This window comes from Natator depressus, chromosome 6 (genome assembly GCF_965152275.1).
Source record: "Natator depressus isolate rNatDep1 chromosome 6, rNatDep2.hap1, whole genome shotgun sequence".
Taxonomy (NCBI): domain Eukaryota; kingdom Metazoa; phylum Chordata; order Testudines; family Cheloniidae; genus Natator; species Natator depressus.
The window spans coordinates 60,168,640-60,186,909 of record NC_134239.1 but is presented as its reverse complement, the minus strand read 5'-3'; the positions used below and the strand labels follow the sequence as shown (position 1 = coordinate 60,186,909).

Genomic DNA, 18,270 nt, shown 5'->3' with positions numbered 1-18,270 from the left:
TGAGCTACAGCTCACTTCATCGGATGCATTCAGTGGAACAGAAACACCCCTATTCAATGACTTCCCCTCATTGATAACTACTTTTTGAGATCTGTCAGCTAGCCAGTTCTTAATCCATTTAACATCTATTGATATTGCATAATACTAATTTTTTAATCAGGATGTAGTTTGGTACTCAGCCAAACACCTTACAGAAGTCTAAATATATTAGATCTATGCAGTTACCTTTTTCAGCTGAACTTGTAATCTCCTTTAATTTTAATTTAAAAAATTAAATCAGATTGTTTGACAAAACCTATTTTCCACAAAACCATTTTGATTGGCATTAATTATATTCCTATCCTTTAACTCTTTACCAATTGAATCCTGTATCAGCTTATCCAGTATTTTGCCCAGGACTGATTTCAGGCTAACCTGCTTAAAGCTAGCCAGGTCATCCTGCTTGCCCTTTTGAATAATGGAATAACATTAACACGCTTCCATTCTTCTAAAATTTCCCTAGTATTCCAAGATTTATTAAAAATTAACACCACCAGGCCACAGATCTCCTCAGCCAACTCTTTTAGGACTCTTGATGAAAGTTATCCAGGTCTAATGAATTAAAAATGTTTATCCCTACTAAATGTTGCCTAACAGCCTACTCTGTACTAATGGGCTGGAAAGTACTTCATCATTCTCATATGATATGAGTACATCATCCAAATATAGAAAAGAAATGTTTACTGAACATTTCTGTCTTTCCAGCATCATTATTAACAAATTTACCATCTCTATCTGGTAATTGGCCTACACTATTTCAAATCTTTACCTTCACATGAGGCGCTCATGCCTTAATTGGTTCAGTGATTAATGAAGAATACTTGTTCCCAAGCCATGTAATGGGTCGAGAGAGGGCAGATGGGAACTCTACCCTTTCTCAACTTTGTTTACTATTTTTACATACTATACATAATAGAATACTATTATTGTATAGCATCGAGAGTGTGCTAGGTGCTTAACAACAGACATAGAAAGGCATCCGCAGCTCCAGAAGAGCTACAATTTAAATTTCCAATGTGATCAAACAAATGAAGATGTCAAATAGTAGAGGGGGAACAGAGCATGGAAGGTGGAGAGCAACAGCAATTTAGTTATGTGCACATCCTGGCGATTCATTTACAATTATATTTCTCTCTCTCTCTCTCTCTTTTGTTTTAAAGAGGTTTCTTATTGCCTTTTATTTGCTTACTTGCCACTCTCTCTGGCTTAGGACAATTTGACTGAAAAGGGAAATATAGTAAAAGAAATGGTAAATTCCAGCAATGTGGGTTTCCTTCCTTCCACTGTTGTTTCTGTTGAGAAGGACGGTGTCATCATATTCCTTCTCAAAAGCTCAGGCAAATTTCAGGTCTTAGAACAGAGAAATCAAATCTGATGATAAGAACTAACGGCAGTGTAGAGTGTCTACTACTGGGCCCAGCAAGACTCTGGAGCACAGGAGATAGATAGTACTGGATCCCACCTAGATCCCCAGAGAGGAGGCTCTGAAGTGCAAACTCAGGAGTGTTGGGCCTGGATTGGGCCCCTCCATACAGTCAGAAGGATGGTTTTCCTTTTCCTTCAGAAAATTATGCTGTCTCAGCCACTTCTAATTCTTGTACATCACAGAAATTTTTTTCATTCATAGGATACATCTTAGAGAGGAAAAAGAAGAAGAGCTACCGGTGGATGCGGCTGAACTTTGACCTTTTGAAGGAGCTGTCATATGAAGCCAAGCGAATGATTGAAGGTGTTGTTTATGAGATGCGGCTTTATGCTGTGAATTCCATTGGCATGTCCCGGCCTAGCCCCGCCTCACAGCCCTTCATGCCAATTGGTGCGTTTCATCACATGGTATAGTATCTCTCTGACCTCAAAGAAACAGATAAATGAACTCTCACCTTCTCATTCCACCATCTCTAAAGAGAAAAAATGTTTACTTTTTTGAGACAGCTAACTAGTCATTTGATATTTTCTCTCCCTTCCATACTTCTCACCCTTTTTTCTTTAGAGAGACAATGTGGGTGAGGTAATATCTTTCTCGGGCCAACTTCTATTGGTGAGAGAGAGAGAGACAAGTTTTCAAGCTCACACAGAGCTCTTCTTCAGGTCAAACCTTTTTTCTTTGTCATTTTTCTCTTCTCTTTCCCCCATTCCCTTCCCTGGGGAGCACAGAGATTCTAGTTTCATGAAATTGCTGATGAATTTCTAGCTGTTATAATTAGAAGTGTGAGAGCCAAGGCCGGGTCTGGAGAGGAGAGGGAACTAATTAATAGCATTTTCCCAGCCCCTCTCAGCTTCCCCTATTCCCTTATGGGTGCAAATATCATAGTATCCCTCCTCCTTTAATCCTAGCCCCTTCCAGAGCTACAAGGCTAGTTGATTAAGAAAATATCCGAGGAATTATTTTCTATAAATAATTCCTCTCAACCCAGCAGTACAGTGTCTTCAGCAGTCCCTGAGCTGGGAGCAAACTGTGTGAGTCTCCAGGAAGCCAGCCATTGAGGGCTTTAGAAACAGCAGTAACAAAAATACCAATAGCTGGAGTCTGAAATGACTAAAGTGGCCCAATCTGCAGACTGTAGCCAGGGGGAACAGTCTTCTAAAGGAGACAGTGTGAAAGCAAAAGGCCATTGCAAGGGGCCAGGAGGGCAGGATGAACTGCAAGAGGGGTCTGTTAACTCTGGACTTCAGTCACCCAACAGTTGGGCTACGGAGACAGAAGGGAAGCAACAAGAGCCATCAAGAGGAGCTACTGAACAAAAAGGTCCAAAGTTTTCATGGAACAGGCAGAGATTTACTAGATTAGGGATAAAGCCTGAGCCCATTGCTTCAGAGAATAGTATTTGGGTTTGCAGTATGTTTTGTATGGTCATGTGTGCTGCTAATTACCTTTTCCTCTTGTGTATGGTGCCCAATCTTTATCTCATTTTGAAAATGAAGGCTGTTGATGAAATGCAGCAACAGCAAGGAACTGGTTAAAATCTGGTTTTTTTAATAGCAGTAATAAACTACAATGCTAATAATATAATCTAAATCAATTAAACAGTGTATTAAACTGTACTGAGCTTACAGCATAATTGATATATTTAAAGCAATATTTAAAATGTTTAAAATATTCCAGAGCTGTTTAGTTTATGATATATACATATTTGGTATGGCAAAAATAATTTATTTAAAATGTGTTCTGCCATACCATATAACTTAAGTGGTATGTGAATGAGCCACTGTATTAATACTTTGGTACACAGTTTACATCCTCTCACATGTAGTAGGTTCTCTGCAGTCCTTTTATGAAATGTGTCCCAAATAGAGTATTTTTTCCACAAGGGATATAAAATGCTAGAAATGCACAATCTGCAATTCCAACCTTCAAGTAACTCCTCAGAGCATGTGCCCTGGGGATATCCTACTTAAATATCTATCTGGATGAAGAAGGGATCAGATAACAACAGCTGGAAAACTTCTCAATACAGTGTTTCAGCCATGCAATATGTGACTTTAAGCAAGTTCACTTTCAGCTCACATTTTTGAATTATGGTTTTGGTACTGGTACCTAAATCTAAGTTTTGTTTTCCTGAGGCCTATTCAGGTTTCAGAACTCTTTAGCAAGACTTTTCTTTGTTTTTTCAAACTAGTAGAAAAGAAGCTGATAAGATGAGACACTAGGACTGTATTTAACTGCTGTTCTTGCTGAGCTATGAAGTGCAGAAGACTCACAGGGCAAGAAGCCCCTGTTCTGAGGGGGCATGCTGATAAATTTAGCAGAAGTGAAACCCCTGACACCAAAATGTTTTTTCTCATGTTTCTGTTTCTATTGCACAGACCAGATCTAGTTGCACTTGTAAATAAATATGGATACTATGGGCCACTTTTACCACTGGGGTAAGCCAACATACCACTACTGAAGTAAAATGTGTTACACCAATTTGTGCCATTGATGAATTTGGCCCTGTCTATGTGAATTTTACCTGGTAATAGTCAAGTCATAAGTGCAGTATACAAATTGTACAGATATTGTTTTTTCCCGTTCCCCTGCTCTCCTCAGCTGAAAAGCTGATTCATTTCTCCAGAGCTCTAGTCTCTTCATCAGCTTTTATCTATAAAGGAACTTACGCACAGCAACTGCTATCTAGCTAGACTTCCTACGTTACTGTACAAGTATCTTGTATTCCTCCTTGTCTGGGTTTTAGTCACTGACTCGTCCATCAGATGGAGCGACAAAGGTTACATTTTAGAGCTGGGGTTTGATATGATTCTATATCATTTTGACCTCTTGCCCACCCCCCGCTTAGTAATATAATTCATACGCTGATCACTCCCTGTATATCTACCATGTTCTCTCACTTATAATCCTGTATCTCAGAATTTTACTTTCTACTTGTTTTCTTTTAGCTCCCCCAAGTGAACCAACTCACTTTACAGTGGAAGACATCTCTGACAGCACTGTTACCCTGAAGTGGAGACCCCCTGAGCGGATTGGAGCAGGGGGACTAGATGGCTACAATGTGGAGTACTGCAAAGAAGGATGTGAGTAAGCCCTAGTACCACAGTATTGATTGAGCATTATCAGCAGAACAGAATAACTAAAATATCACCATAACTACTACAGCTTCACAACAGCAGCACTACAAATAAGGACATCCAGCATCATTACATTAAAGCTTACCACTAACAATGGTGGATGTGATCCCAAAATAATTATCAAGCATTGCCACATTTACTTCAGCATTCTCATAGTACCATGATATAATCATATCAACCATAACATTGTTGTCACACCATCATCTTCACAATAATCATCACAAACAGTACCTGCATTTAACCACAGTATTGCCAAAAGACTCAGTGCATCACTGCAATCATCATCTTAGCATTTCTGCAGCATCCAACCCAAGTCAAACAACCCATATCATCTCTACAGACAACACATTAGCAATGTCTTTTTGTTTTACGTATGTACAACAACCAGCATTTTGGGGTCCTGGTCCTTGACTAGGGCTCCTAGGTGCTACAGTAATACAACTAAACTAAACTAAATAAGTAAGTAAACACAAGGCCTGGTCAACACTAAAACTTAGGTTTACCTAGCTCCATTGCTCAGGGCTGTAAAAAATGTTGCACCCTCAGCATCATAGTTGAGTGGACCTGCTTCTCTGCCTCCATCCTCCCCATGTAGACATGCCTAGGCCATGGATTCTTCTATTGACCTAGCTACTGCCTCTTGGAGAGATGGATTATCTTCGTCCACAGAAAAACTGCTTCTGTCAATGTAGGAAGCATTTGTACTAGGGCTGTCAATTAATCGCAGTTAACTCACGTGATTAACTCAAAAAATTAATCAATCACAATTAATTGCAGTTTTAATTGCATCGTTAAACAATAGAACACCAACTGAAATTCATTAAATATTTTTTAATGTTTTTCTACATTTTCAAATATATTGATTTCAGTTACAACACAGAATACAAAGTGTACAGTGCTCACTTTATATTATTTTTATTACAAATATTGGCACTGTAAACATGATAAACAAAGGAAATAGTACTTTTCAATTCACCTCATACAAGTACTGTAGTGCAATCTCTTTATTGTGAACGTGAAACTTATAAATGTAGGGGTTTTTTTTTGTATAACTGCACTCAAAAAAAAACCCCCAATGTAAAACTTTAGAGCCGACAAGTCCACTCAGTCTTACCTCTTGTTCAGCCAATCGCTAAGACAAACAAGTTTGTTTACATTTATGGGAGATAATGCTGCCCGCTCCTTGTTTACAATGTCACCTAAAAGTGACAACAGGTGTTTGCATGGCACTTTTGTAGCTGGCATTGCAAGGTATTTACGTGTCAGATATGCTAAACATTTGTATGCCCTTTCATGCTTCCATGCTGATGACATGCATTAAAAAAAGAATGTGTTAATTACATTTGTGACTGAACTCCTTGGGGGAGAATTGTATGTCCCCTGCTCTATTTTACCCACATTCTGCCATATATTTCATGTTTTTGCAGTCTCAGATGATGACCCAGCACACATTGTTTGTTTTAAGAACACTTTCACTGCAGATTTGACAAAACACAAAGAAAGTACCAATGTGAGATTTCTAAAGATAGCTATAGCACTGGACCCAAGGTTTAAGAATCTGAAGTGCCTTCCAAAATCTGAGAGGGACAAGGTGTAGAGCATGCTTTCAGAAGTCTTAAAAGACCAACATTCTGATGCGGAAATTACAGAACACGAACTACCAAAAAAGAAAATCAACCTTCCGCCAGTGGTATCTGACTCAGATGATGAAAACGAACATGCTCTGAATGGTCCACACTGCTTTGGGTGTCGAACAGAACCTGTCATCAGCATGGACGCATTTCCTATGGAATGGTGATCGAAACATGAAAGGGACATATGAATCTTTAGCACATCTGGCACGTAAATATCTTGCGAGCCAGCTACAACAGTGCCATGCAAACACCTGTTCTCACTTTCAGGTGACACTGTAAACAAGAAGCAGGCAGCATTATCTCCTGCAAATGTAAACAAACTTATTTGTCTGAGTGATTGGTTGAACAAAGACGTAGGATTAAGTGGATTGGTAGGCTCTAAAGTTTTACAATGTTTTATTTTTGAATGCAGTTTTTTTGGTACATAATTCTACATTTGTAAGTTCAACTTTCATGGTAAAGAGATTGCACTACAGTACTTGTGTTAGATTAATTGAAAAATACTATTTCTTTTATATTTTATAGTGCAAATATTTGTAATAAAAAATAAATATAAAGTGAGCGCTGTACACTTTGTATTCTGTGTTGTAACTGAAATCAGTATATTTGAAAATGTAGAAACCATCAAAATATTTAAATAAATGATATTCTATTATTATTTAACTGCGTGATTAATTGCAATTTTTTTTAATTGCTTGTGTCAGGGTTCCCTCCCCACTCTGAACTCTGGGGTACAGATGTGGGGACCTGCATGAAAACCCCCTAAGCTTAATTCTACCAGCTTAGGTTAAAAATTTCCCCAAGGCACAAATTCCTCCTTGTCCTTGGACGGTATCACTGCCACCACCAAGTGAGTTAGACAAAGATTCAGGAAAAGGACCACTTGGAGTTCCTGTTTCCCCAAAATACGCCCCCCCAAGCCCCTTCACCCCCTTTCCTGGGGAGGCTTGAGAATAATATACCAACCAAATAGGTAAACAAGATGAGCACAGACCAGACCCTTGGGTTTTTAGGACACTAAAAACCAATCAGATTCTTAAAAACAGAACTTTATTGTGAAGAAAAAAGTAAAAGAAGCACCTCTGTAAAATCAGGATGGAAGGTAGTTTTACAGGGTAATAAGATTTAAAACACAGAGAAGTCTCCTCTAGGCAAAACTTCAAAGTTACAAAAAAACAGGAATAAACCTCCCTCTTAGCATAGGGAAAATTCACAAGCTAAAACAGAAGATAATCTAACAGATTTCCTTGCTTTACTTGCAATTTTTGTAATCTAGATGCTTATTTCAGGTAGGGTTTTAGGAGATGGTTTTTCCTGCCCTGGTCCCTCTCTGTCCTGGAGAGAGCAACAAAAATAACACAAATAAAAAACCTCCCCACACAGATTTGAAAGGATCTTCTTCTCTTATTGGTCCTTTTGGTCAGGTGCCAACCAGGTTATTTGAGCTTCGTAACCCCTTACAGGTAAAGGAGGGATTTTATGCTACCCTTAGCTGTATGTTTATGACAGCTTGACAGCCCTAATTTGCACTACAGCGCTACAATGGTGTAACTGCAGCGCCACAGCTATGTCACTGTAGTGGTTCTAGAGTAGACATACCCTTAATTAAATACCACAGTTACCCTAATCTTACTTGATACCATATGTCTATGGTTACCAAAGTATTACTGCAGCAAGTCTAGAATCCTCATGTTCATGGTATCTTCACAACATCACCATTATCATGTCATCAAATAAACTGCTGCAGCAGCATCATAATCATAATCACCACAATCACTGTAGCATCAACATGGAATAATGGAATATAGAATCTTCTCTGTTACCAATCACCATTGACAAAGCAGCTGTATCTCTTAAGGTCACTGCAGTACCATGTTACTATATGGTGATGCCATGTAATCTGTATTAGGTTCTTCTAAAGTGTCTATTCACTAGTATCTATTCACTAATGACAGGTTACAGAGTAGCAGCCATGTCAGTCTGTATCAGCAAAAAGAAAAGGAGTATTTGTGGCACCTTAGAGACTAACAAATTTATTTGAGCATAAGCTTTTGTGAGCTACAGCTCACTTCACTGCAGAGTTACCAGAATCACTGTTACATCACCACAGCATGACAGCAGTGCTATTAGTATCATGACTTCTATGCTGTTAATATTACTGAAGAAGCAATAGAAATTCTGTCCTCCTACTGCCATCAACTTGTAAAAATGCAGAAAAAAATGAGGTGATAAATTCCATTATTTGCACTATTGTTGTTAGAAGCATGTTTCTGTCACCATAGTATCCAAGTACCATATACATAGTTAAGGGATATATCAATTTCAGGAAAGAATTAACCCTAACTCACTGCCTCCCTGTTAGAGCCACTCCCTTCCACTTTTATGAAATCAGTTGCAAAGAAACCCCTCAACAGTCATCACTAAACTTCCTGAAGACACAGTCCTAAAGAAACTAGAGGGAACTTTAGTTTAGAAAGTTTGTATTATTTTAAAACAGAAACCCTTTTCTTACAGCTACAGAGTGGGTTCCAGCTCTTCAGGGCCTAACTGAGCGAACATCTGCACTCATTAAAGATCTGGTCACCGGGGACAAACTCTACTTTCGTGTCAGGGCTATAAACCTGGCTGGTGAGAGCGAACCAGCTCTAACCAAAGAGCCTGTTACCATCCAAGAGATCCTGCGTGAGTATCGGGAGTGAACAAGTATCACTTATCTATTTCCTTCAGGACAATTCTAATAATGTCCTTTAATGGAAAGTATGCAGTGTTGTTGTAGCCATGTCAGTCCCAGGATGTTAGGTGGGTGAGGTAATATCTTTTATTGGACCAACTTCTGTTGGTGATAGAGACAAGCTTTCCAGCTACACAGAGCTCTTCCTTAGGTCTGGGAAAGGTTCTCAGAGCATCACAGCTAAATACAAGATTGAAGAGATAGAATGTGTGCTAACTACTTATGCTAAACTAAGGGACCATCAGAGTGAAATGGCCCGTTAACACCCCGGTAGTAATAGGACAAAAAGAGGGGTTAGTGGGTTAACAGATTGTTGTAATAAGCCGTAAATCCAGTGTCTTTATTAAGACCATGATTTTTTAGTCTTTAGCAAAGTTAGGAATTTAAGCTCCTAGGTTTGTCTTTTGAAAGTGACAGGTTTCAGAGTGGTAGCCATGTTAGTCTGTACAAATACTCCTCGTTTTATTGAAAGCGTGCATATTTCCTTTGAGGATGGGGAGATAGGTCAGATATAGAGTGATCACTTTGTGAAAAGTGTTCACCCACAGTTAATACAGTGTTTTTGTCTTTTATACTTTTCCTGTGTGAGTTCATTCGAGATCATAGTGATTTTCTGGTTTCACCCACATAGTTGTTATTGGGGCATTTAGTGCACTGGATGAGATAAACCATATGTTGTGATAGGCATGTATAGGACCAATGGATCTTAAAAGGTGTGTTGTGAGGGGTGCTGATCATTGTAGTAGTGGAGATATGTCCGCAGGTTTTGCTTTTGTTGTTCTGGTGGTATCTGGTGCTACTTTGAGTTGGTGTGTCCTGGTCTATGGGGAGCCTACTTCTGATGATGAGCTTGGTCTTCAAACAGCCCTCCAACCTCTCTGGGTGAAACGAGACAATCACTATGCTCTCAAATGAACTTACAGAAGAAGAGGACAGAAGACAAAAACACTGTATCACCTGTGGGTGAACAGTTTTCAAAAAGTGATCACTCCATATCTGACCTATCAGCCCCATCCTCAAAGGAAACCTGCACAACATTTTCAAAAGATGAGCCTGGGAGCTTAAATTCCTAACATTGCTAGACGCTATGGCCAGGTCTACGCTACACACTTACTTCAATATAACTATGTCGTTCAGGGGTGTGAAAAATCCACACTCCTGAGCGATGTAGTTATACCAACCTTAACCCCCCATGTAGACAGTCCTAGTCAACAGAAGAGCTTTTCCCACCGACATAGCTACCATCTCTCGTGGAGTTATTAAGCAAACAGGAGAGCTCTCTCCGATCAGCTTAGAGCATCGTCACCAGACAGTGCAGCCACACCAATGCAAGTTTGTAGTGTAGACCTTCCCTAAAAATCATGGTCTTAATCAAGACACTGAATTTATGGCTTATTACAACAATCTGTAACCCACTAAACCTCCTTTTTGTCCTATGAAACAGGGGTTTTAATAGGCTACTTCACCTTCAAACGTCTCTTAGAATATGTGCTAACTACTTATGCTAAACTATTTGTTGGCCTTGTATTTAGCTGTGACACACTGAGTACTTTCCCTAGACCTGAGGAAGAGCTCTGTGTGGCTTGAAAGCTTGTCTCTCCTAACTGAGAGGAAATTCTGGGATTGGTAGGGTACACACTCTCTTTAGCGTGAGGACAGCGAGCAGGCATTCTCTCACTTGAGTATAACTCTGCCCATATTCTAATACTTGACAGTTCTCTCAAGTTGGTTCTGAACTATTCATTTCCTAATTCTGGAAATATACAAGAGAGATAACAGGATCTGGACCATAGTCAGTATATTTTTATTCATATTTCAGTTTTTAAAATGTTTACATTTTGCTTCCTGAAATGGTTGTCTCAAAGTCTGACTAAGAGATGCTTTATTTATTTAAGTATTTATTTTATAAGAGTATTCTTGAAATAGATTGGTATGTTAATGACAAACATTCACACTCCTGCGAACTGAGGCCAAGGACTCTCTGGATAAAAGCTGTTATCTGCACTTGCATGTCCTACTTTGTTGATTACCATCCTATCCACCACTCAATAGCAATAAGTTTTAATTCATTTGACTGCAGTCCAAAAGATATTAAGAGCTGTTAACTGCCCATTCCTCACTCTTGACTCACACAAGATGCCTACCAGAGTCCCACTAGTGTAATGAACTAGCGTTACAGAGCATCCGAAAACCAGACAGATATAAGAACGAGTACTCCAAATCCAGGCTTACAACTTCATTCTATAGATAATTGATATGGATGAGGGAAGGAGAAAAGGTAAGACAGAGTATGCAAGTGTCAAGGTTCCTTCCCCACTCTGAACTCTAGGGTACAGATGTGGGGACCTGCATGAAAGACCCCCTACGCTTATTCTTACCAGCTTAGGTTAAAAATTTCCCCAAGGTACAAACTTTGCCTTGTCCTTGAACCGTATGCTACCCCACCAAGCATTTTAAACAAAGAACAGGGAAAGAGCCCACTTGGAGACATCTTCCCCCAAAATATCCTCCCAAGCCCTACACCCCATTTCCTGGGGAAGGCTTGATAAGAATCCTCACCAGTTGGTACAGGTGAACACAGACCCAAACCCTTGGATCTTAAGAACAATGAAAAATCAATCAGGTTCTTAAAAGAAGAATTTTAATTAAAGAAAAGGTAAAAGAATCACCTCTGTAAAATCAGGATGGTCAATACCTTATAGGGTAATCAGATTCAAAACACAGAGAATCCCTCAAGGCAAAACCTTAAGTTACAAAAAGACACAGCTTATTTTACCAGCCATTAAACAAAAGAAAATCTAACGCATGTTCTAGCTAAATTACTTACTAACTTTACAGGAGTTGTAAGGCTGTATTCCTGATCTGTTTCCGGCAAAAGCATCATACAGACAGACAGACCCTTTGTCCCCCCACCCCACCCCCCGCCCCCTCCAGATTTGAAAGTATCTTGTCCCCCCATTGGTCATTTTGGATCAGGTGCCAGCGAGGTTACCTTAGCTTCTTAACCCTTTACAGGTGAAAGGGTTTTGCCTCTGGCCAGGAGGGATTTCATAGCACTGTATACAGAAAGGTGGTTACCCTTCCCTTTATATTTATGACAGCAAGAAAAATTCAAATGAGCCGGGATTTGAAAAGACAGAATACACTTTGCAATAAGATTCCCACTTGTAAAGGAAAAGTAAGCTGCCACAAATTACTCCCTTGATGCTGAGTAATGAAGTGCAACTCCTTCCACCGCTGGTCACCGAGGTGTTATTGAGCCACTCCACAACAGTGATGCAAACCCAGTGGCTGATGTAGTGTTGGGAGGAGGACTGGAGGATCTGTGCAGCAGCAGTTTCCCTGCCTCTCAGCCAAGCCTGCCCATGCCCTACCCCCTTGTTGCTCTGCAGATGGGTACCCAGTGGAGCTGAGCTCCACAAAGAGGTGCATATACTATGCAGAAACCTCCAGAATCTTCCTTCATTCAGAGGAAATGCACTAGTCCTGCTAGCAATTGAGCCTGCAGAAGTACAGAAACAAGGGCAAGAGTTGCTGTTACAGATTAATATGCACAGGAAATTATCAATTTTCCCAACTGTATGAGTAGCATTCATTCTGATTTTCTCATGCTCACAAGCACTTTGTATTGATTCCCAGTGTTAGGTATAAACGCTGTCTCCATTGGTGTTTTTCCTTCATTTTCCTAACATTTCAAATAACCAAAATATGACATCTGTCTTTATCAACAGAACGTCCCAAATTCTGGCTGCCTCGCTATCTACGGCAGACTCTGGTGAAGAAAGTAGGAGAGACAATCAACATTGTGATTCCCTTCCAGGTATGTGATTGATTCAGTTTTGACATGGGTCTCTTTAGTTGCTTATCTAACAGATTATTTTTTCCTTACCCAAGCTCCCGTGCTGGCTGGCCACTGGTTCCTAAAAATGATGGGCTCGTGTGACCTTTAACCTAGAATCAAATGTGATAGTAGCCCTATATGGTTGGATAGTTTACAGTAAATAAAGCAGAGATATGGAGCAAGTTAGGCCAGTCCTCACACTAGACCAAATTCAGTTTGTTTACAATAGTGTAAGTCTGGAGTACATCCACTGGAATCAATGGATTTACTTCTGATTTACATCAGTGTAACTGAGCAGAATTTGGCCCTCTGTTCACAGATCAGATAGCAAGCAGTGAATAGCAAAGAAGGGTCCAATGATCAAAATAACAATAAGCCAGAACTGGCTTTATGTATTTAAGATATATAGTTCAAATTCAATTATGTTTAAATATATTTTAACACAAAGGATTTTTTGTTGTTGACAAATAATAATTTTATGTATGTCCCTCCTGTTAGTTTTTGTTCTGATAAGTTATTTAAAACGGAGTGTTCCTGCCCTGCGTCATTCACAATACATTGTACAATCTGCACAATGAATAAGACAAGATACCAGCTTATGCTCATGCAATTAAAGATGTACTATAATGCCAGGCAATAGAGTTAAAGTTGTGAGTGCAAATTTAAAGAAATTATATAATGAGGCAGTGCTGTCTTATTTCATGTCCTCAGTTTGATGGCTTTTACTACAATCCAAATTGCACATGCACGGCACCCTTTATCAGAAAAAATGGCACATGTCCAAAGTAAGATTTTTAACTCCTTATAACCCTTTCTCATAGTATTAATTATGTGCCAGAGCTTTGTATAGGCATCTTTTTATTATTTAAATAGAAATAAATAAATTAACCTGGCCAAATCAAATTAAAATATTGCACTTCCTTAAGGACTTGCTTGCCAAACTTCAGATTTCTAAACCCTGCTGCTGAGGTACAACAATGGGTTAAGATTGTTTCCCTCTTTCCTCCTACTGAAAAACAAATGAACCATTTAAAATCAAATTCTCAATGCAAATGTGAAAACTTCAGAAAGTGACAAGCAACTAAAAATGGGGGGTTATAATGGAAATGCTTAGTCCACCTTACCTATAGCTTTCACTACATGCTCCAGTTGTAATAAATAACATACAATAGTATTTTTAACATTTCACATTAAGGACAAAATATTAAAGAAAAAAGACAACAAAAATCAATCATGTTCATTACATTTAATTAAAAAAGATAAGTACTCAAAAACATCTTAGGAAGGAAAAAAATCTACACAAATTTCAATCATCAAAAGTTTATTTCATACAAATAATTGTCATCATTCACACTGATATAAAAATAATCGACAGGGGGAAGAGCCAAACCTTTAGGCTCAGCTGAATGTGAGGCTGCATGTATCTGTGCTACCTCAGAAGCATTCCGAAGGAATTGTGACTCTTTCTTCCCTGCTTCCTTCTTCCTTGGGAGGGGAGAGCTACACCACTGGAAAGGGGTGTATCTTACTTCTCCTCTTGCATACACCTTGAAGAGTGTAAAGGAAGAAAACAGTGGCTTTTATGGCGTCTATGTATACAATGTGGCTAGGATACTCATTAACAGAGTATGTTTGTTTATGCATCTCTGTGCAAATAAGCCTGCACAGAGAGGTGTTCAGAGTTTACACACATGTACGGTGTCTATGTGTTCATTAGAAGTGTAATTTGTATGCATGAGGCAGATATGAATGTCAGTGCTTTGTTGGGCATGTATTCAAAGTGTGTAAAATTGCATGGCAGATTTTCAAAACTGCATGTGTGCAACTACATACAGTTACTATGTGCATGCACTTGAAATTATACAGAGTGTATAATTAACTAGGCAGTTACATCACTTACTGGTTATCTGTGCGTCCATTTGCTGCAATTGTATAAGCAATCACAGTAATCACATATGCCAAAGAACATATATTTTTGTATGTGAATTTATGTCAGGATGAGCATATACAAAGAAGGACGGTTTTCTGACTGAGGCATAGGACTGGAAGTTAGAACTTGCAGATTCTATTTCTGGATTTGACACTGACATTCTGTGTGACCTTAGGCAAATAATTTGATGTTTCTCATTTTCCTCATCTAGAAAATGAAGAAAATGATACACCTTTAGTGTCAGGTGTGGGTGTTTGTGGAAATTAATTCATTAAGGTTTGTAAAGCATTTTGAAATCTCAGATGGATGGAGTTAGAGATATGCAAAATATCATTTCAGTAAGGGAGAGAATGTATATATATAGTACTTATAAAGTGCATTATGTTGAGGATGGATGGGAAGTGGGAGTACTGTATGTACAGATGAGTGGAATCTATATAAAGTATAGTTTGCATGTGTTGTGGCTTGTGGTTTCCAGGTTATACAAAGGGGTTTATATGCATGGAGATGTATCGTTTCAATGAGCAGTGGAAAGTCAGAAATTTGAAGCAACTGTGATATGTCATGTGTGAAGTTGAGACATACGGAGTTTGTCTTATGTCTGAACTGCATGCTTAACACCGCTACCATGAAATTAAATGCTTACCATTATTCTTTCTCAAGTCCCTCACCCCTAAACTTTCTGAAGTATTTTTTCACTGATTCATAGATATTAAGGTCAGAAGGGACCATTATGATCATCTAGTCTGACCTCCTGCACAATGCAGGCCACAGAATCTCACCCACCCACTCCTGCAATAAACCTCTCACCTATGTCTGAGCTATTGAAGTCCTCAAATCATGGTTTAAAGACTTCAAGGTGCAGAGAATCCTCCAGCAAGTGACCCGTGCCCCATGTTACAGAGGAAGGCGAAAACCCCCCAGGGCCTCTTCCAATCTGCCCTGGAGGAAAATTCCTTCCCGACCCCAAATATGGCGATCAGCTGAACCCTGAGCAAATGGGTAAGATTCACCAGCCAGATACCCAGGACGAATTCTCTGTAGTAACTCAGATCCCACCCCATCTCATCCCATGTCTAGCCACATACAGAATGCAACATTTTATAGGGCAGACAATTTTGAGTTACTGTTACTGACACAGTTGAGTTACTGTTAAATCTTTAAAACATTTTTAAATTGAAAAAATATATAATTTTGCTGCTGTGATAACTCAACAGCTGAAGGAGTTTTCCACAAAACATTTTTTTTGGTCTGAAACCAAGAGTGGAAAATTTCAACTCAAAAGAATTCTTCATAAAGTTGTAAGTGAAAACAAGTTTAATGAATGTTGATTTATAACCTTAACTATAGCTCTCACTAAGGTAAAAGCTCTGAAGGAACTTATTAAATCATATTTAGACTACAATATCCAATTTTTATCACCTTTTCTAAACAAAAAACAACAAAAGGAAAATAAAAATAAAGATTGAGAGGTTTAGCTTCTTCAGGTAGGCTAAAAAAATTAGGACTGTACTTGCTAAAGAAGAGGCACTTCAGAAGATAAGACTGCAGTATTCAAAATACAAAAAGAGATTTGGAGTACATAGACAAGCCTCTGAATTAATGCTAAACCTCTGTGAATAGAAGACACAATCAGGAATTGAGGAGCACTGTCTGATGGCACTGTAAGTCAGAATCCTGTGTTCTATTCCTGTGACTGAGTCTCTGACCTTGTCAAAATCACTTATTCTCTATGGGCCTGTTTACCCATCTGTAAGGCTAAGATTTAGTCATGGATATTTTTAGTAAAGTCATGGACAGGTCACAGGCAATAAACAAAAATTCACGGCCAGTGACTTGTCCATTACTTTTACTATAAATACCCATTACTAAATCTCTGCTCTTAGACCCCTTTGCTTGGGGGGGTGGGGGAGGGGGGGCCTGCTTCAGCAGTGGGGACTGTCTGCCGTGGGGCGAGGGGGCGTGTCCGAGGCCCGTGGGGACTGCTCTCCCAATATCCTCCAGAACCGCCCCTGGATCTGCTGCTCTGACCACCTCTGGGACCGTCCTTGCTCGGGCACTCCCCGGGCTGCTGCTCCAGCTGCCTCCAGGACTGCTATTGCTTGAGCAGTCCCTGGGGCCAGCTGCTCTGGTGACCCTGGGGTCAGCCGCACCAGTTGCTGCAGCTGCAGAAGTCACAGAGGTTGTAGTAAGTCATGGAATCCATGACTTCTGTGATGTCCAGACAGAATCGCAGCCCTACCCACCTGTAACATGGGAATTCTACTATTCAGCTACCTTATAAGGGTATTATTAGGCTGAATTAATGTTTGTAAAGAAATTTGAAATCTTTAGATGAAAAGTGCTAGAGTAGGGCAAAAGCCAAGTAATTAGTAGACCACGCCTTTTTTTATAGAGCGCTGTAATCTTGTGGGACATCCTGCCAAGAGGAGGAGGTTTGTACACTTTTATTCCAAAATTAACTAGACAGGTACTAGAAGTAGTATTATGTGCTATTATTGGGGACTCAAGGTATTCCTTAACTGCCTTCCTGCCCATCATATATCTGTAAATATTAGTGTCTAAAAACATTGTTAGAAAAAATCACTTCTCTATCTCCCTTCAGTAAAGCCCCTGAGGCTCTTCTGGTGTGCCATCCACCTACTCTGCCTCTCACTGCTCCCTCCAAGATTAGATATTGCTCATTACAGAAATCCAATCCTCCGAGATATGAATTAGGAACATGCTTTCTATGGGTTCATGCTTTTCACAGTCTATAAATAAGAGTATCGGGATATGAAAACCAACAGTGCAAACATTTGCCCTATTTCATTAGTTACTATAGCATCTTAAATAAGGGGTTATAGAAAAGTGCCTACTCAACCATACTATAACTACAGCAATTGCTAAGCTACATTTATGACTAAGAGGGCACTTTCATAGTAAGTTTCTATTTTGAGCTAGATATAACTTTCAGAAAAAGCTGCTAAAATTTCTCATGGCTCTTCATTACTGAAAAAATTTAGGGACAGATCTTCTGCCTCCTCTAATCCCTTTGAGCTATTCCATTTTGCAAACAGGTTGGAAAACCAGCCAAGGACCTGGCCCTAAATGTTTTGGTAAATAATAATTTCAGTCCAAAAGGTAATTTTTTCCCTTAAAGTTATAAGTTTCTTTCTATAAGTCCCCACCTTGCCAGTCAACATAATACATGGCAGTGGTATTATATGTGAAGATCTTGAGAGTGATAAAATTCAACTGAGGAAAGAAAGATTTGCAAGTTAAACTGGATTGCTCTGAGCTCCAGAACTTTTAAGTGTAGAGAGGATTCTTTGTGCCTTAAATATCATGGATAAACACCCCACATTTGGGTGAAGGCAACTGACACCCCTTCCCTCTGCAGCAGTAGTGATTGAAATGGGACACTTTGCATACCATCTCTGGTTTGTCCCAACTAAAACCTCTCCAACGCATCATCAAGGATCTACAACCTATCCTGAAGGACGACCCATCACTCTCACAGATCTTGGGAGACAGGCCAGTCCTTGCTTAC

At 39.4% G+C, this 18,270-nt stretch overlaps 1 protein-coding gene across 2 annotated transcripts in view; it reads left to right on the top strand.

Moving 5' to 3' along the window:
• MYBPC3 (myosin binding protein C3) overlaps window positions 1-18,270 on the top strand; it is a 137,075-nt gene that overhangs the window by 86,549 nt on the left and 32,256 nt on the right. For both annotated transcript variants that reach the window (XM_074955459.1, XM_074955460.1), the window contains exons 23-26: window positions 1,667-1,855; window positions 4,414-4,548; window positions 8,751-8,918; window positions 12,699-12,787. In XM_074955459.1, coding sequence (XP_074811560.1) covers window positions 1,667-1,855; window positions 4,414-4,548; window positions 8,751-8,918; window positions 12,699-12,787 — 581 coding nt within the window. The remainder of the gene's footprint in view (window positions 1-1,666; window positions 1,856-4,413; window positions 4,549-8,750; window positions 8,919-12,698; window positions 12,788-18,270) is intronic.